The 20,085-nt window shown below is 54.2% G+C and overlaps 4 protein-coding genes across 4 annotated transcripts; 1 reads left to right on the forward strand and 3 right to left on the reverse strand.

Annotated features, from left to right (window-relative positions):
* Nucleotides 1-289: 289 nt before the first annotated feature.
* Nucleotides 290-1,756, reverse strand: INS49_003773 (uncharacterized protein; the record flags this gene model as incomplete). The annotated part of the gene is made up of 2 exons (XM_043164563.1): nt 290-1,348; nt 1,436-1,756. The coding sequence occupies 2 exons, from the start codon at nt 1,754-1,756 to the stop codon at nt 290-292; spliced, it is 1,380 nt and encodes a 459-aa protein (XP_043019328.1).
* A 1,812-nt stretch (nt 1,757-3,568) lies between these two features.
* Nucleotides 3,569-9,233, forward strand: INS49_003774 (uncharacterized protein; the record flags this gene model as incomplete). Its single annotated transcript, XM_043164564.1, has 2 exons — nt 3,569-4,879; nt 4,935-9,233. 2 exons carry the CDS (start codon nt 3,569-3,571, stop codon nt 9,231-9,233), a joined length of 5,610 nt encoding a protein of 1,869 aa, XP_043019329.1.
* Nucleotides 9,234-9,510: 277 nt separating this feature from the next.
* INS49_003775 (uncharacterized protein) lies at nt 9,511-11,226 on the reverse strand (the record flags this gene model as incomplete). Its single annotated transcript, XM_043164565.1, has 6 exons — nt 9,511-9,761; nt 9,829-10,174; nt 10,364-10,582; nt 10,646-10,753; nt 10,808-10,865; nt 10,973-11,226. The coding sequence occupies 6 exons, from the start codon at nt 11,224-11,226 to the stop codon at nt 9,511-9,513; spliced, it is 1,236 nt and encodes a 411-aa protein (XP_043019330.1).
* Nucleotides 11,227-15,482: 4,256 nt separating this feature from the next.
* On the reverse strand, nt 15,483-18,369 carry INS49_003776 (uncharacterized protein; the record flags this gene model as incomplete). Its single annotated transcript, XM_043164566.1, has 5 exons — nt 15,483-15,497; nt 15,537-16,072; nt 16,161-16,735; nt 16,829-17,478; nt 17,734-18,369. 5 exons carry the CDS (start codon nt 18,367-18,369, stop codon nt 15,483-15,485), a joined length of 2,412 nt encoding a protein of 803 aa, XP_043019331.1.
* Nucleotides 18,370-20,085: the final 1,716 nt, after the last annotated feature.

Below are 20,085 nucleotides of genomic sequence, written 5' to 3' on the forward strand. Positions count from 1 at the left end.
CTAGGTCGCAGGCAGTCCAGAAAAGAGAGTCCACTGGCGATGCCCTTATGCAGGCCTTTGTTCTTCCCTTGCCCAGACACGACCATCACACAGTCCTCAAACTAGCTGTTGTGTGGCTCTTTGTTGGAGGACATTTGAGTTCAATATGCACGTCCGCGAGGAACTGAATTGGTATTAGTACATACACCCTGAGATACGCTACGCGTGTGTCTATTCCACGGCGGGGATTATATCCCCAACAGTTGTTCGTCGCATCGCTAGCGGAAATGTCGGTCGCCCTTTGCCTTCCTTACAGCAGAAGCTCAAGGGGGTTCTCGACGACCTTCTTCAGCTCCCTCATGAACTCAGCACCGATCGCGCCGTCAACAACCTTGTGGTCAAAGCTGCCGGTAATTGTGATCTGGTCGTCCCACGCAACGCCGCTCTCGTTCTCGGATGGTATCGCGACCTTCTTGGGGCTGCCAATGGCCAGTATCGTGGACTGAGGGGGGTTGATAATGGCTGTGAAGTTGTCGACAGCGGGGTTCATGCCCATGTTGGAGATGGAGATGGAGCCGCCCTGGTATTCCTCGGGCTTCAGCTTGTTGTCGCGCGCACGCTTGGCGAGGTCCTTGACGGAGGCGGAGATGGCCTCGAGGCCCTTGCCCTCGGCAGCCCTGACGATGGGCGTGATAAGGCCGGTGGGGGTCGCGACAGCCACGGAGACATCGACGGTGTTGTACTGGCGGATAGCGTCGTTTTGCCAGGACGAGTTGGCGGCGGGGACCTTCTTGGCCGCGGCGGCGATGGCCTTGATGAGGAAGTCGTTGACGCTGAGCTTGTACTTGCCCTCAGCCGAGCTGTTGAGGGCCTGGCGGAGCTTAAGGAGCTTGCTGACGGAGACGGACGAGGAGACGAAGAAGTGAGGGTTCTCGCGGACGGACTGCTGCAGGCGGTTGGCAATGGTCTTGCGCATCCCGCTCAGGGGAAGGTCCTCGTATGCGGCGCCAGAAGCGGCAGCGCCAGAAGCAGGGGCAGCGGAAGCCTTCTTGACATCGTCCTCAGTGATCTTGCCTCCGGGGCCGGTTCCCTTGACCGAGGACAGCTTGATGCCCTGTTCAATGGCCAGTCGCTTGGCGGCGGGGGCAGCGTTGGGCTCTCGCTGCAGAGAAGTCTCGAGCCTGCCCGAGGAGGCGGTGTTCTCGGGCTCCGGGGTGGGCTCCGGGGCGGGTGCCGGGGCGGAAGACTCGTCCTTCTTGGGTTCCTCTTTCTTCTCGGCCGGGGCGGCAGCGTCACCGCCGGCGTCGGCAATGGAGAAGCCCTCAAAGGCAGAGATATCGGCACCCTCTTCGACTAGGACAGCAATTGGCTGGTGTAAGGAAAGAGTCAGCAGTGTTGTGGTGTGGATGTGCTGCACGGCAGGTGGGTCTTATCGCAGCGAGAGACAACAACGTACGTTACCAACGGCGACATCCTTCTCGCCCTGCTCCTTCAGGACCTTGGCCAGCACACCCTCCTCTTGGAACTCAAAGTCCATCTGGGCCTTGTCCGTCTCGATCTCGACCAGCACATCACCAGGGGCAATGGAGTCGCCGGGCTTCTTCTGCCAGGCGCCAATGTTGCCGGCAGTCATGGTTGGCGAGAGGGCGGGCATCTTGACGACGGTGTGAGGCGGGTAGGAGGCGTACCATCTTGCCAGGCTGGAGGTGGTGGGCAGAGCTTGTCGGAGGGTGTTTCGCGATTGAAGGACTTGCCTTCGCAGTATTGGGCCGAGCATGCTGGGCCGTTGTTGTGGTTGTGGTTGCGGGAAAAATAGCTCTCGGGGATCGAGGAAAGGTGGATGTCCGGGCCTGCGCTCAGCAAAGTCGCACCAGACTGACGAGAGGACCGGGAGGAATGTCCTTGGTCGCGCGGGAGGGAATTGCTCTGCTCAAGATGCCCGGGGAGAAAGTGGGCGGCAAGGAGGAGAGTTGAGCAGATGGGAAGACGACGGAGGGAGTGAGTGGGTGAGTGAGCGCGGGTCGCCTTGACAAGGGTTGTTGGTGATGGAGGAGAGGTCCGATGTTAGGGAGTTTTCGGCGGCGATCTTTTTTCTTTTCTCGCTCCCCGTTTCTCGTTGGGGGGAGCAGGAGCTGCTGCTAGGACCGCAGGCTGGGGGCTGCGGACCAGGATTGGGAGCTCCGGTCCCCTGCACCCTCCCCGACAGGTGCGCAATCGCAGTGCACAACGAGGCGGATGTACCCCCGTACCGCAGGCGTTGAGCGCCGGCTGGCCTGGGCCAAGAGCGCCATGCCGCATTGGGCGATGGTTTGACCCGACAAAAAGCTGAGGGAGTGGGCTTATCGATTGCTGGGTACCTGGGTATCTTGATACCTCGACCTGTGTGGGCAGGTAGACTTCGGTACTCAGTCTGTTTAACACATATACGCGAATAGAGACAGACAGAGACACAAATGCTGCACTTCTACACTGCTGGGCGTGATCATGAATTTGGCCATCATGTGTACCAGAGCTTATACTACTCGCCACCCAAGGCGAGTCATAGCTGCTCTCTTCTCTCATGCCCCTATGCCACAGTACATGTACCTGTTGTGCGCGATATAATGCGTAGCACAGCCGGTCGGGTTTCTATGCCCACCCATGGGACAATCTCAGCTCAGACGGCACATACATTGTATTCAGGCTCACCGATGGTGTGCTTCGAAGGAAATGCGCTTCGAGAAGAAGACCAATGAAGCAAAGAGATGCTATTTCGAGAAGAGGAGCGTGCCGGTTCGCGGATGGGTTTGACCGGATGATATGTGCTTGGATGTGTGGACTTTTTATTATGACATGCAGACACAACGCAGTCGACCGCTAGAAGACTCGTAGTAATAGATGCAGCACATGTTGTATTTACGTAGAGACTGGACAATGTTGCTGGTTACTGGTTGTCCGGGATCCTTGGAACTGACTGACGGTGGGTCCCGGTCTTCCCACCCGGGTGAGGCGTCGAGGTCCAGCGACCACAGCTCACTCAGCACGGCCCATGCTTGGAAGCTGCAACCTGGTCCCTTCTCGGTTGAGAGCCCCAGCTGCGACACCGAGCACTGGGAGTAGCTGCCCGTGTCTGCTGCGTAGCATACCTAGCGGAGCCCAGCGGTGCCCTGCACGTCAAGTCCACTCAGTGTAATAAAGCACACGGGCAAACTAAAGACACGCAACCGCCGACGCCGACATCAACCTCGACGTCGACTCCGGCCCCGACACTGCATCCGCCCTTTCCATGGAGCGACATTGCACCAGCTCCAGCACCGAGCCTGACTACTGACCCGTCAGCCGAGCCCAATTGCTGTCTTTCTCATGGGCTGACCCGCGTTGTCTATTCCTTTGACCACAAGGAAACCAGCGCCCTGTTTCTCTCTCTTTCTCCCTGTCCCTCAACCTCACCCTCTCACCCACCCTAGTCCAGGGACCGAGATCAAGACCAATAGCAGCCAGACAGTCCAAGATCCAGAACCAAAGCCCCTGCCCCATCGATCGCACCCGTACCGCAGAACGACCCAACGCGGATGCCTCCTGATCTCCGCCCAGCACGGCGACGGCGACCATGAGCTCCATCCGCTTTGTCGTGTCCTCTCTGGATGCTATCCAGAAACATGCTGGCACCCGCAACAAGCCCCTGACCGACGGCGTCGAAAAGGCCCAGGCTGCCCTCACAGAAGCAGACCCCCACCTGCCAGACCCCGAGATCATCTTCGCGCCTCTGCAACTGGCCTCACGGTCCGGCAACGCCCAGCTGACAACCACCGCCCTCGACTGCATCGGCAAACTAATTTCATCCTCCTACTTCTCCCTCACATCCGAGTCTCCTGCCGAGCCACCAGCCGCCCCAGATGCCGCGGCACCTGCACCTCCCCCTTCCCAACCACAAGCGCCGCTCATCGAGCGGGCCATCGACACAATATGCGACTGCTTCCAGGGCGAGGCCACTCCTGCCGAGGTCCAGCTGCAGATCATCAAGTCCCTGCTCGCCGCCGTCCTGAACGATAAGATCGTGGTCCACGGCGCAGGCTTGCTCAAGGCTGTGCGCCAGGTATACAACGTCTTCCTGCTGTCCAGAAACACCAACAACCAGCAGATAGCCCAGGGGACCTTGGCGCAGATGGTCGGCACCGTCTTCGAGAGAGTCAAGACGCGGTTACACATGAAGGAGGCCAGGGTGAACCTGGCAAAGCTCAAGAACGGCGAGAGCAATGCCACCTTTGACCGGCGGGACTCGGTGGATAGTGACGAGGCCAACGGCGAGGACGGCGAACCTGCCGAGACTGCAACCACCGAGCCTTCCGCGGCCGAGCAGACGGCTGAGGGGGGACCAAAGCTTACACTGAGGGACCTGGAACACCGGAAGAGCTTCGATGATTCCAACATGGGCGACGGGCCGACCATGGTGACCAAGCTGAAAGGGCCGAGGAAGGCTTCGAGGTCCGTGTCGGAGCAGAGCAATGCCGAGACAACTGCGACAGACCGCGACCAGGACGATGTCCAGGAGTCTCTCGACACCGAGGACGAGATCTACGTCAGAGACGCCTACCTCGTCTTCCGCTCATTCTGCAACCTGTCCACCAAGAACCTGCCGCCCGAGATGCTATATGACTTGCGCGGCCAGCCTATGCGGTCCAAGCTGATCTCCCTCCATCTCATACACACACTCCTGAACAACCACATCTCCGTCTTCACATCACCCTTATGTACCATCACGAGCACCAAAAGTAACGAGCCCACGAGTTTCCTCCAAGCGATAAAATTCTACCTATGTCTTAGTATCTCCCGCAACGGGGCCAGTTCTGTCGACCGGGTATTTGAGGTCTGCTGCGACATCTTCTGGCTCATGCTGAAGTTCATGAGAGCTCCATTCAAGGTCAGTCGTCGCCCGTCTCTTCTGCATTTCGAGCGATCTCTGATATGTTTTGCAGAAAGAAATAGAGGTCTTCCTCAACGAGATCTATCTTGCGCTGCTGTCCAGGAAAAACGCGTCCCCCACACAGAAGCTGCAAGTCATCACGATCCTTCAGAGATTTTGTGGCGACCCTCGCGCCTTGGTGGAGTCTTACTTGAATTATGACTGTGACAGCCAGATGAACAACATCTTCCAAACAATCGTGGAGGACCTGGCCAAGTATTCCACAGCCAACGTCATAGTGAAGCCGGAGCACGAGCAGCAGTATGAGGAAAAGGCTGCCAAGACCAATCCGGGCGACTGGCAGATGAAGGGCATGCTCCCGCCCTCGCTGTCGGTAGCAAATATCGTCCCGCCCGAAGAGCCCGAAAATGGGATTCCAAAGGAATACATGATGAAGCGTGCCGCTCTCGACGCTCTCGTCGAGTCTCTACGGTCCATGGTCAACTGGTCACAACCCGACCAGTCAAATGGGACGAGCGAGTCGTCCGACGCTGAGAAGAGGCAATCTCTTGATGGTGTGAGGGAGTCAATTGACCCTTCTATCGCAGACGGCACGTCGAGGATGGAGACACCCATCATGCCGTCAACGCCCACTATCGAAGATGATCCTGAGCAGCTGGAGAGGGAGAAGGCGCGCAAGACTGCGCTCGACAGAGCCATTCGAGCCTTCAATTTCAAGCCTAAGAGAGGTATCAAAATGTTGCTTGATGGAGGCTTTATACCTAGCGACAGCCCACAGGACCTGGCGCGTTTTCTCCTGACCGAGGAACGATTGGACAAGGCACAGATAGGGGAGTACCTGGGAGAAGGCGACGCGAAGAACATCGAAGTCATGCACGCATTTGTCGACTCGATGGATTTTCACAAGAGGCGTTTTGTAGACGCACTGCGCCAGTTCCTGCAGTCATTTCGACTGCCCGGCGAGGCCCAGAAGATCGACAGATTCATGCTGCAGTTCGCGTCGCGCTACCTCGCAGGCAACCCCAACGCATTTGCCAGCTCCGACACAGCATATGTGCTCGCGTACTCGGTCATCATGCTGAACACGGATCTGCATAGCAGCAAAATCGCGAGGCGCATGACCAAAGAAGACTTCATCAAGAACAACAGAGGTATCAACGACAATGCCGATCTTCCCCCGGAGTATCTAACCAGCATCTACGATGAGATCGCCAGCAACGAGATTGTCTTGAAGAGCGAGAGAGAAGCTGCTGCTGCGGCTGGGGCGATCGCGCCCCAGACCAGTGGCCTTGGTCTCGGTCTCGGTTCGGTATTTTCAAACGTCGGCCGGGACTTGCGAAGGGAAGCGTACGTGCAGCAGTCCGAGGAGATTGCTCTCAGGTCAGAGCAGCTTTTCAAAGATCTTTTCCGCAACCAACGGAGGAACGCCGCCAACGCCGGGGTCAAATTTATCCCAGCGACATCATTCAAGCATGTCGGCCCCATGTTTGATGTCACGTGGATGTCTTACTTCTCGGCGCTGTCAAATGAAATGCAGAATGCTCACAATCTTGAAGTGGTCAAGCTGTGCCTTGAAGGGATGAAGCTTGCGGCCCGGATCGCCTGCTTCTTCGAATGGGCAACCCCGCGCGAGGCTTTCATTTCGGTATTGAAGAATACGGCAAATCTCAACAACCCACAAGAGGTGTTGGCCAAGAATGTGGAAGCGCTCAAAGTGTTACTGGATCTTGGTCAGACCGAGGGAAATTATCTGAAGGAGTCCTGGAAAGATATCCTCATGTGCATCAGTCAGCTAGACCGCCTGCAGCTCATCACTGGCGGTGTTGACGAGAGTTCGGTGCCAGACGTGTCTAAAGCACGCTTCGTGCCGCTGCAGCGGGAGAACACAACTGATTCACGGCGGTCCTCATCGTCCAGGAAACACCGCCCACGCAACAACACAGGCCCACAAGGGTTCTCGACAGTGCTTGCTCTGGAGGCCAGGTCAGATGAGATAATCAAGACGGTAGACCGAATATTTACCAACACCGCGAATCTTGACGGCGACGCAATCGTCCAATTTGCGCGGGCTCTTACTGAAGTGAGCTGGGACGAGATCAAGGTCTCCGGTGCACATGACAGGCCTCGCATGTACAGCTTGCAGAAGATCGTCGAGATCAGTTACTACAACATGACACGTGTGAGGTTTGAGTGGACTCACATTTGGGATGTTCTTGGCGAGCACTTCAACAAGGCTGGGTGCCACATCAATGAAACCGTTGTCATCTTCTCCATCGACTCGCTGCGGCAGTTGTCAATGAGGTTCATGGAAATCGACGAGCTTCCTGGCTTCAAATTTCAAAAGGACTTTCTGAAGCCTTTCGAACACGTCATGTCAAACTCCAGTAATCTCAGGGTGAAAGAGCTGGTCCTCAGCTGTCTGATTCAAATGATTCAGGCGAGGGGCGAGAATATCCGGTCTGGTTGGAGGACCATGTTCGGGATATTCACCGTCGCAGCTCGGGATCCGAACGAGACAATCGTCAACATGGCCTACGAAAACGTCCTCAAGGTGTACAAGACCCGGTTTGGCGTCGTAATCAACCAGGGCGCATTCACAGATCTTATCGTCTGTCTCACAGAGTTCTCAAAGAACATGAAATACCAAAAGAAAAGCCTGCAAGCAATGGAGACACTCAAGTCAATCATCCCGCAGATGCTCAAAACGCCGGAGTGCCCACTGTCCCGGAAATCTGACCTCGGTGCGGCCCAGTCGAGCATGGCAGACATCAACCTCAAGTCACCAGGACAACAAACCCGCACATCGGTGGAAGAAGGGTTCTGGTTCCCCGTCTTGTTCGCCTTTCATGATGTCCTCATGACAGGAGAGGACCTTGAGGTCCGGTCAAACGCCCTGAACTATTTCTTCGAGGCCCTACTGAGATATGGCGGGGACTTCCCCCCAGAGTTCTGGGATATCCTGTGGCGACAACAGCTGTATCCAATCTTCATCGTGCTACGGTCCAAGCCGGAGATGAGCAACGCGCTGAACCACGAGGAACTTTCAGTGTGGCTGTCGACTACCATGATCCAGGCTCTTCGTCATATGATCACGCTCTTCACTCACTACTTTGAGGCGCTTGAGTACATGCTCGACCGATTTCTGGAGCTTCTGGCGCTTTGCATCTGCCAGGAGAATGATACGATCGCAAGGATAGGGAGTAACTGCCTGCAGCAACTCATCCTGCAGAACGTCAGAAAATTCACTGTGGACCACTGGTCAAAGATCGTCGGCGCATTCTGTGAGCTGTTCGAGCGGACCACTGCTTACCAGCTTTTCTCGGCTACGACGATCAACAACACGGCCTCATTGGCGCCGGTGTCCAACGGCGTGGATTTTGGGGAGCCGCTGAGCCCTGGCTTGGAAGGGACAGACGACGACGCCAAATCTCTGAAGATCAATGGCGTGGAGACCAACGGCCACTCGGACGATGACCGGCCTTCGACAGCAGCTAGCACCACTGCAGAGGAAGACCCTCAGAGGACCCCGACGACAACCAAGCCGCTCGAGGAATTCAAGCCCTCGAGCAACCTACAGATGCCTCCGCCACAGATTTCTGCCGCCCGGCGCCGATTCTTCAACCGCATCATCAGCCGGTGCGTCTTGCAGCTTCTCATGATCGAGACAGTCAACGAGCTGTTCAGCAACGACAACGTCTATGCGCAGATCCCCTCCAACGAGCTCCTGCGACTGATGGCCGTGCTCAAGAAATCGTTCCTATTCGCGCAGCGATTCAACAACGACAAGGAGCTGCGGATGCGTCTCTGGAGGGAAGGTTTCATGAAGCAGCCTCCCAACCTGCTGAAGCAGGAGTCTGGATCCGCTGCGACGTATGTTGCGATACTGTTCCGCATGTTCGGTGACACGGACCCGCGTAGGAGCGAGTCCAAGGCCGACGTTGAAAACGCGCTGGTACCTCTGTGCAAGAGTATCATTCGCAGCTACGTCACGCTCGAGGAGGAGAGCCAGCACCGGAACATCGTGGCCTGGAGACCTGTAGTGGTGGACGTATTGGAAGGTTATGCGGCGTTCCCGGAACCATCCTTCAAGAGCCACGTGCAGTCTTTCTACGGACTGGTGGTCGAGCTCATGGCAAGCAAGGAAATGACGGGGGAGCTGAGGGGCGCTATTCTTGGCGTGCTGAGGCGGGTGGGCGAGGTTGAACTAGGGATTAAAGGGATGGTCAACGCCGCTGCTGGTGAGGATGATCTAAGGAGGGGCAGTGTGGTGTCAACAAGGAGCGATGCGACAAGCGCGCTTGTTGACCGTGAGGGAATCGATGCTAGCGCTAGGATGTTTGGGAGGGCGTGAGGACGTGCGTGAGGGACGAAACAGGGACGGGAAAACACCGGACTAGACATTAACCTTCTTGTGTTTATAATTGTACAGAAAAGGTGGAAATGCAGGGATATCCCATTTCCTTCGAGGCAGTTGCAGAGGCGTTGGGTGCGTCAATACCATAATTCTTCGTCAAACAGTCCACGGTCTACACGGGATTCATTTGTTCCTTTCCACCGCTCGCCCCGAGCGAGGGCTCATTTGTTTCAAAGTTTCGGCACCTGGGCCAACATCCATCCAGAAGCCTTGACTACGCCGCACCCGTGTACAACAGCCTGTTGGGACTGTTCTGGGCATCCTGGACTACGTCTTTGATCGCAAGTTCCTCCAGGCGAGCTCTGACCGCATCCGGCGTGCTCAGGCCCTCCAGTTTCTGCAGGTAGAGCACGACACCAGCAACGTGCGGCGAAGCCATCGAGGTGCCATTTGTGACATGCGTTGCCGTGTCGCTGCCAATCCACGTAGAGAGTGTGTCCTCGCCCGGTGCGAACACACTGATGCCTTGGAAAGCATTAGCAATAACATGAATGAGAGAAACGAAGACGGGCCGATGTAGCACCAGACTCACCAGGCCCATAATTGGAGAGCGCGGCGCGCCTCCTCTCCCTGTCGACACTCGCGACGGCGATGGCACCGTTGGCACCGGCCGGCGAGATCCAGGTGGAGACACGATTTCCGTTGCCTGCTGCGGCAACCAAAGTCATACCTTTTCGATATGCTGCGAGTACCGCGTTATTGACTGCGGTAGATGTTGGCCCCCCACCAGAGACGTTAACGACCGACTTCTCAGTCCGATTGTTAACAATCATGTCATTGAGCGCCCAGTCCATGCCATCAATCAGGGCGGAGAAGGACCAATTCGTTGCATTTGAGATCTTGACCGAGACAAGGTTGCACTTTTTTGCGACTCCGTACTAGGGAAATGGACAGGTCAGCCACTTCGTCCTTTTCAGTATCCTGTTCTCACCAGAGGAATGATACACGCAGTGTCTCCCGCTAACCCTGTAACAGTGACACCCTCGGCTCACTGGAAACCATTCAACCAAATGTATTCACCATGGAATGGGAAAAGGCGGGTTCGAGCCTCTTTAGACATTGCTCACAGTAGTAGAACCGATCGTGCCCGCAACGTGCGTACCATGACCAGTGTCGTCAACGTGATCCTGCGAATTAAGAGCGTTGTATCCCAGAGACGCGCGACCCCCGAAGTCGACGTGGTCTACATTGATGCCGCTGTCAAGAACGTAGGCGTAGTGGCCCTCGCCTGCGGAGGCATCATAGATATAGTCGGTCGCACCCAGATCTCGGTGGGAGATGAGACTCTGCGTATTTGCCGTCAATGATTGACCAAGGCCGCCAACGAGAACCACAGCAAAATCACTTACCAAACCCCATGTAGCATTGGCCTGAGTGACCGGGCTCTGGACGTCCGACACTGAGCCAGATGGAATTTGAAATGCCTCGAACACTTCATCTTGTTCAACGTAAGAGACCTTCTCGATGTGTCAATACAAACATCCATCCACCCTGGGCCTGGGATGTACTACGTTTGGATGCGCTCTGATCTCCTCAATTGTCAGATCATCAAAGTCTCCGATGTATCCTCTGCATAAGTATCATGTCAGAACCAAGCTGATGATCGCCAAAGCGATTGTGCTAGGGAGATCCATGTAAACCCACTTGGACAGAATCATCCAGGAAATAGTGCATACCTGAACTGACGAAATATGGTCTTGACCCCATCGAGGCCCTCGGGCAGTGCCCGTTTTCTGTATCTTGACAGGTTGCGAGTGTGAACGCTTCGAGCCCATTGAGCGTGAGCAGCTACATCAACGTCTTCTTTGAATTGGATTATGTAACTCTTAGGAACGTAGTTGAGTTGAGATCCAACATCAGATGTAGGCACAGCTGCAATCAATGAGACAATTGGCACGAGGGCCAGGAGGATGTTTTTCAGCCCACCCATCGTGGCTCGGATAACAACAAAACTCAAAATGGCTAGAGACTATGGTCAAGACGAATGTTTGGTGTTGAGTGCCGGGGCGTGTCTAGCTCTTAAACCATGATTGCATGTTTCCCGACAAGGTAGGTGATCTTCCTCAGAGCACGCAAGGTGACATTGCTTGAACATGTTCGTATTGTCGACTTGGCATCGCATGGTTGCATCGTTTGGTGGGCCCAAGCACGTCAACACGGCGGCCGACTGTGGGATTCTGCGATTGTGTAACAATTCCTATGTGAGCCTGGCATGGTTGCTATCCCTGACCGTAACCACCATGCTGAGTGTGTCCTAACGTGTCTCGCAAGTGACGAGAAACAGTGTCTGTCGTGGAGCTGTGAGTGCTACCCTTCTTGGATTCCAAAGACTGTTTCGCAGCTTGCCCCTCTGTCATGTCATATCTAGATGCGTTTGCCAAATTAGCGGTACCGAAAGTTGAACGATACCCTTTCAGGCAGTCCCATCGGCGGATTTACAATACGAGAAGCCAAGCCTCGGCTCAATTGTGGAGTTCCGCAAGCACCTGCATTGCCAAGGCCACATGGAAGACTGGTCCATATTATCTACGAGAAATGGTAGCAAAAGTCCGGTAATGGGGCGAGATCATTTGATATATCTACTAGTGAAGACTGGCGAAAGAGCCCTGGATGTTGGTTGCTTTTCTACACAATGAGCCAGTCCAACTATCACGCTGAGATTTGGACACAAATCGGTCTGATGTGACGCAGCACAATATCACGAAGGCAGTGCAGCCTCGGGTAAGCTGTGAAATTTTGCAAGGCTTGGGCAAGTGCTGGCGGGTATAAGTTCAAGGTCGGTGATGCTCAGACTGATGCACACGTGGATACTATGTGCCCTGGGCTGGCAGGAGACACGACGGCTGGATCCAGCCTACAACTCGTCACAAGCACCCAATGGGAGACAATTCAAGGTCAGACCTGGACAGCGTGCATTGAAAAGTGTATGCGTTGATCGAGTTCGATTGCTCGGAAAATTACTGAGGAACCAACAATATCAATATTTCCCCAGTCATCATCTTGCTGGGAATAGTTGGCGTTCAGAAATTAACAAGGAAATCACTTGGTTCAAGGCGAGCCTCCTTAAAACCATTCTGCCATGCGTATCCAGCAACAACCTCTCAACCATCGTCCATCTTCCCGCTATCCCCGAGCCCGTAACATCCTCTCATTCACGGCCTTGTCAAAGACTCAGAGGCAAAGGTAATGAATAGGGTGGGTGAACAGTCAAAGCCAGCACCTCAGTCTCCCCCACCAACTGCTACAAGGTCGAAGTGCTCGCGCAAATCGTGCTCGTCAGCGTTGATGCCCCATTTGCAGTCGATGGCCCTACAGTCGTTATTACCGCTGGGCAATGCCACTTGGGCTCGAGAACGTGAAGACTTGTACACCCGTGGCAGTCCACGGCGGTATACTCCGTTACCGTTGATGTCCACTTTGGGGACCGCGCGCACGGGTTGTGAAGGTCCCCCATGACGGTTGTAGTGCAACCGCTGACGATAGTGGGTGCAGGCATCGTTACCTGGTGTTCCGTTGACACTGGGAATGAGACGGGAAGTACTGGTGGCATCGGACCAAGTAGATTGACTTCGTCAGTGCTGTCGGAGTCTTGAGTGGACACCTGGCGCTTCTCGTTCTTGATTTGTGCTGGATTTTGGCCAAAACAAATACTGCTGGGAACGACGGTTGATTCGGCTGCCGTGGGCTCGACGACAAATTTTATATCCGTTGACTTAGTAGACTGTGGGCCGAAATGTATCTGTCGCCTCGTAGGAGTCCAAGAGACTGAATTAGATGTAATCGTTGTTAAGTACTTCTGACCATCGTGTGGTACCAAGGGACTTGGAGCGACTATCGTCAGCAGTAGAGTAAGCACTGCCAGGCTACAGCAGCGCATCGTGGTAAGACTTGAAGTCTAAGAAGACGACAAGGCTAATGGGAATCTTCCTGAGGGGACAAGGAATAATATCAGAGGAGCTTTCCCAGACCATGCAAAAAGCAGTCATGAAGTGTGCCTCCGCGGGACAAGGGACTCCTTTATAGGAAATGCTGGTGCCGCTCGATTGAGTGGAGAAATTATTCTGGATATCAATAATCAGGCATCTGGACACAGGTCTTTGGTTGGTCCACGACAAATTCAAACTTGTGTATCGAGAAAAGCTCGCTATGAGGGCTGCCTGACGAGACACAATTCGAAGTGCTCATGACACAGGCAACGCGGCTGATACAAATGACGGAAGCTTGGGATTACCAAGTGATGACAGGTGTCATGTAGGAAATGAGGACACCGCAGATCTGGACGCTTGCGCACCTGTACGGAACTGAAGCAGCTACACCCGCCGGTGAATGGAGAGTGGCGAATAGATCTGAGGAGAGACGGACGCTGCCTTTAGTGGTGTGCGTGACACATATCGGGTCTGTCCAAGCGAGTTGAGCCACGCAAACCGAGTTTAGAATTCCAAGATGGATCTTTGCGATTCGAAAGACAGAAAAATTCATCATGGGATCCAGGATGAAGAAGGGTTCATTGCAAGTTGAGGTCTCCCTTTGGACAACCTACAGCGGCTGCAAACTCCCAGTCGATGTGACAATCATCGCACCCACAATTCCATGCGGATTGTGTTGAGATAGAGCAGGTTGGAGACATTCATGCGAAACTATGCTCAGGATCATCCTAGGAGCGCCTAGATGCGTAGAAGAAGAAGGGGGACACAACCGCGTCAATGACAATGATCTTTACATGGCGTACTCGGTCACACGGTCATACAACAACTTCCGTGAAACTCCATGTCCTTCATTACGCAGCGAAAGGGTTACCATCGACTCAAAGTCTAGGCAGTGAACGACCATTTGAGGTGGTAGAGTTAATTTCAGCTCCCAATAGGTTTTGGCCAGCATCCAGGCCTTCGGCTCTTCTATACGACTGATTTCGTTAGAGCGGGTGTTATGTGTTGTACTACCGTCTTAATTCCCGAATCACGGAAGCCTCTGCCACATCACAGATCGATAATTGGTGTGATCATGGTACCACCGTGCCGCAAGCAATTGTGCTCCTCTTGATGCCGGTATTGGCGGTCCCGGTGATCGATGCTCCGGTTGTGAATTGCTGTGGATCAATCGCACTGCTGTAGCCCAACGATGGAAGGTGTCTGTATCTAGACGGATTGAGGAAGACGGCTGCGTCCTTGTACCGCGAAAAGATTTGCTTTGAGTATCAATGCCTCTTGTTCACTCAAGTTGTTGATCTGAGCACAGATCTCGATGTCTACCTAACCAGAGGACACGCCTCTGGGCGGTGGGATCTGGGGGATCTTAGAGGCAGTTTTCGCCTGGTGCAGCGGCAGGAATGGTGCCGAAGAAGTGATGGCTTCAAAGAACTAAGAATATCGCCTGCTGCGCAAACCACAGATTCTACCGGCGGGGATCATTTCGAAGCAAGCATTTATGTTACAAACGTGGTCAGAAAGCCGTAGCTAGCGATAATCTCATTTTGAATCAGTGAACAACATTGCGCGGTAATCACCGAACAACATTGACCGTCGAGCGAGCGTTGCTGCAACAGCTTTCTGCGCAACAAGGTCAATAACTGGGTCTTCAGAGACTCCAACAGCTTGGATGACAAGGTGTTACAGTGGGATAACAGAATGTACGTCAGTGGCATTGAGTTGTAAGCGAACACCGCGGACTCAGAGACCGGACGAAGACAAAGAACGCAGAGGATAAGTGCCTGACTAAGTGATTTGGCAACCATGGTGTTCTCCCTGTGGAACGTGAGTCCCAGGCTTTTGCCACCACGACAGCCAAGTTGGGTTCTCGTGGCATGCCGGCTTTACACAGTGACCTGCTATGTGAACTCGGGGCATTGCACAACAAGGCACTGTCTGTCTCGACTAGCGAGTCTGTTCTGTCCCAGTGGCATGAGCTGAGTGGGCTGCTTCTTGTACCCAGGTTCAAAGTTAAGGGCGGCGAGATGGTAAAAGCGACTGAGATGAGATATGGTATAAAATATGTTACACACACGCCCGCAGACGGCGCCACACGAGTTCATACGCGATGAATGATTCTAGGGAGCACCATCTGCATCCGGTAACTACAGGCTACTGAAGACAAGATCCATTCCACCGAGATTAATGTTAAAGTTGAGATGATAGCTAGGATCCTGAAGCTGTAGTCATGGTTAGCAAATTTTAATAGTACTCGGATATTCTAGACGGACGCCTGCTAGTCAGCACGTCAGACGGTCATGGGCAACAAGCTTACACAATCCCAGTCCCACTCCCTGCTCAGTTGCTCAAAATCACCCATGCCAGAGAAGGCATCTTCGACGGCGGCAGAGACTTGTGGCCCATGGTCCCCTGTGTCCATCGACGAGCCTGCATCGGCCTCTCCTACGCTGGACATGGGATTGCCACCGCTCAGCGCGGCATGCATCTCTTTAAGAAGGTCGAGCGCCTCCCTTGCCGATTTCAAACAAGCTTCTCGTACGATGTCCTTGAGCTGTTCCTCGCTTGGATCTTTCGTGAGCCCTTCGGCTTCAGCAAGCACCGCCGTTGCGAACAGAAAACCCTTGACGTTCACCTCGCCAGCCTTGATGCGTGCTCTCATCCACTCCACCGTATATCGAAGCACGTCAAGCATCTCGCTCTCATCAACCATTGGGCCCATGAAACCTAGTCCCGCTCCCGGCGTGCCAGCTGCCGATGTTGTTGAGGTTGTCGCCGTGGTGCAAAGATCCAGACTTCGTGCACCTTCGAGGCGCTCATCCAGTTCCCATACGAACTCAAGTGTGGCCGCCACTAGGATATGTTAATCACCGGCTACGGGCCCCAAAGTGATGCGTTCTGGACAGACGGGGAACCGTGGATAGAGATGAATGGTGCTTACGGAGACACTGCGTGCCGATAAACCGCACCGATCCTGAGCCACAGATAAGTAGCCGCCGAAAGTCGTCCGGTTCCTGGAAAGCCCTATCTGCTGGGTCGATGGACTTATGAGCCCTAACCACTCTGTGGTGCCTCAGACCGGCCTCGACACAGAGCCTCCTGCTGTAGAAGTAACGCGGATCATCCTTTGCAAGGCCGAGCCAGGGCAGGTGGATGGCCAGGAAGTACCTCTGCATTATATGTTCGACTGTCCGAAGTTGGAATGAAGAGGGGCCAGGGTTTTGGTTTTTGTGCGCACGCAGCAATGCATCCAGCGATCGGGACGCCGCCGTGAGCTCGGAGTTGATAGCTAGGGACTTGTCGTAGCTCGTCACAGAGCGGAACTCGTTGAGATATGCTGCGATTTCGATGCGCACCTTGATCGTCCTGACCAGCCCGATCTGGATTGACGTGTCGGTGAAGGTGGTCAGGGGCTTAGGTTGTGGCACTTCGGCTAGGAGATCCTCGTCATTATAGTTGCCTGGCAGTTTTGTATCGTAGTCAAATGGTGATATCAGCGGCGGCCCTCCTGAGTCCCTAGTATGTGTCAGTCACTTACTACGGAGCCTGGGGTGATGCATTCCATATCTTAAAGACGGGGAGCTGTTAAAGGAGAAGACTTGTGCTTACATGCTTGACTGTACCAAAATCTCCAGTATCGCGGCCCATACTCGACGGCGTGTCTCGGCTGCAAGGAGTGACATTTTGGGGAGATTATCTGGGTCCCGATGGAGGCCGATATACAACGCCATCCTCATCAACGAGCCAGCGGATGCCCAAACCAGATCTGATCCAACTCCACAAACATCACGGGCTAGATGGATGAGGCAACATATTTGCAGACCTGAAAGGTTCATCCTTGACCTCTCCGAGGGCTGGAACAGCCAGAAGCGAGCTTCGTAGACCCATCGTACCGCCAAACTCCGGAGAGAGAAGTGGTCATCGTGCAGTACCGCACCTATGGCCATACAGAGCTGGAGCTGGATCACAAATGCCTGCCTCGCCCCTTTTGGGTTCTGCCAGTACCGTGCGTACTCGAGCCTGAAAGATGGGATGTGCAGGACCCGATGGATAGTCTCGTAGGTCCGTAGGTACGCTTCCACCAACTCGTCGGCGAGCTGCTTGGATGGTATGTGGTTCCCAAACTCCAAGGACATTATTTGAGGCACTCGCAACGCTTTAATCTGGCGCCCTAGGGTCTTGCTCTGGGCAACTGCCTTGTAGCCTTCTGAACTCTTGTCTGACTTTAAGGACTCAAGGAACAACATAAGCCGTGGAAACTGTGGAGCAGTCAGAGGGCTAGCGCTGTACATGGTACTGGAGGTTTCGACTGTGACAGGTATGTCTCCACGCAAGGAAACAGACTGGCTGTTCTCTGATCCGATGAATGAAACGACGGGAGCGTGTGATGCGTTGTGCGGCATAGTGCAGAACCTTAATAAAAGCAAGAGAGTGGGTCGGTCAAGTGCACGGGAGGCAGAACTCTCCTGTGCGACCGGGAGTGGGTGGGTACAAGTAAAATGGATGGGGCTTACAAGCGTCACCCCATGTATCCAGTGACTATTTCCCAAGTACCTGGACTTCGAGAGGATGGCGTTGACGTTGCCACTCGTGGGATGGTTCTCTTCAGTGTTCGGGCCGCCTCTCTCTTGATTCGGCCCCTGAGCCTCTCTTGAGTGTCTCGCTCTTGGCAAGCTAGTATCTGCAGTGCCTGAGCCCTGAACCTGCCAGTGCTCCGGTCCCAGGAATCTGGATGCGGTCGGAGGGTTGAAATTCGCATTGTTAAGGTATGCTTTGGGGACCTCGGACCGGGCAGGGGCACTACTATTCCGTGCGTTGACGAACTGGCCGAGCTGTTCCTCGAGCTGCCTGACCCTTTCCGCAAGCTGGTCCGGAGAGCTGTTAGATGGGGAGGCTGCGGTAGTGAAGAAGGGCACACTCGACAAAGCGTCACGCTGCGGGTGTCGGCCGTTGATGCCATCTTCAAACCCTTCGGTGCCCTCTCTCGGCTCAATACGCTCATCAGAGACATATGAACAAGAGGCGGCCCTCCGTGCGCGGACGCAGTTTTGACACGGCAATTTGCGATCGCACCTCACTTTGCGGCGTCTGCAAGCGATGCAAGCCAAGGGCGGCCGTCGTCGACGCTTCTCGGGCGGTGTGTTCTCCATGTCTGGTAAGGATGGGCCCACAGCCAATCTGTGGAATATGGCGAGTATGTCCGAGAATTCACCTCTAGAAATGCAGTAGGAGGAGCGTGGTCGCTTTGCAAAAAGGGCGAGCTCGGAATAAGCCGAACACTATGTCCGAGGGCGACGTCTGATTTTCGGACTGTATCGCTTAAGTGGAACTCATCGGATTAATTCCGCGGGGAATTCCAGAAGGCCGCTTGTGGGAGGATCTGATTCGTCAGAAGCACGGTCGGGCCGAAAGGAACGAAAAGGCCGTCTTACACAAGTAGCTCGCTCAGATGGCGGCGCCCATTCTGACCCACAAAGCCTCCCCGTACACAATCACATGCATATCAGCAGCGACCGCGGGAGCTCCAAGGTATGAGGAAAGTAGAAGAGTAGGTTTCAAGTATGCGGGCCCAGAGTTAATCATCGAGGTATTCAAGAACAGGATGCCTGAAGCAGAAGAGACAGCGGGAACGTCTCAGTGCATGACTGACACCTGGGGTTACAAAGGGGCCAAGTACAAATTGACACTAAGCGCTTGATAGTGCTATACAACTACTTCAACAAAGTAACTAATAGTCAAAATACTTGCATCATCTCTATACACTGTACAGCTGAGACCAGTTCACAATAGAGTGTTTGGGGCGTTGCACAGGATTGGACTCAGCGGATGTAGTCATTTCTACCAGACATCAATTTGAAAAGCAATGATAGCAGTTCCAAATGGTGAAACATAGAGAACCAGTCAAGACAGAGAGTATCCGCGAGCGCTGTATCGTGTCACCGAAACAAACATCATACCGGTAGACGATAGATACACGTAGCTCCGCCGTCATAATTAGGACTACAATGATCACTCTAGAGAGAACTGACCCGGAAACTTTCATCTCAGTGATCTGATACGTCCCCCTGGCCTCCTACCAGACCAAGGATCGATGTTGTCAATGAATCAAAGTGCATCATGAAGTGTCTACATTGGTTCAACGTTAGAATCGGATTGCACCTACCTAGACCTTTGCCATCTCCCACATGATGGCGAATCCCGCAAACTGAGCCGGAGCCTGACGCTAGCCTTTCACCGTGTTCCATCAATGATCCGGGACCACCGATACAAGCGGGCGGGATGAGTACGAGGCTGGACGGGCGTACAATAGATTTGGTGCTTGGAAGCCTCAGCATGGGGACGAGTAAGGCTAAAATAAATAGAACACACAGTGGTGACACTACTCATGCGTTGATTTCAAGGCTACATCAGATTAGCCCACAATCTTGGCCAAGATGGGCAACCCGGAAGGTCGGCTCCGTGCAGCTCACTGAAGGCTCGATGATGTCGTGGCTGGCTATTTAATTAGAGCTGCATGTATGTCCAGACGAATCTGTAACTAGAACACCGTCTTCTGTCTCGACGTTCTTCTCTCTCCCCCCCCATCGTATGGTGAGGTGCCGCTCCTTGGTTCTACCCTCTTCCAGCGTCGTGCGATACATCAAGCCTCGTCGGGAAACACAAACTGGAACACAAGCAACATATCAGCTGAGGCACGAAAAGAACCCCAAAGATTTGGTGAATACGCCGGGTTCTGAATGCATCAAAGGGGAAGCCTAATTGAAGTGCCAGCCCTTTGGCAACCATCCCTACGTGGTTCGCGCCAAAGCTTTCCGAGCCACTATGGCTAAGTTGCCCGATGCTACTCTCGCTGCAGCCACGAAATC

Source organism: Diaporthe citri (assembly GCF_014595645.1).
Source record: "Diaporthe citri strain NFHF-8-4 chromosome Unknown scaffold_10, whole genome shotgun sequence".
NCBI lineage: Eukaryota > Fungi > Ascomycota > Sordariomycetes > Diaporthales > Diaporthaceae > Diaporthe > Diaporthe citri.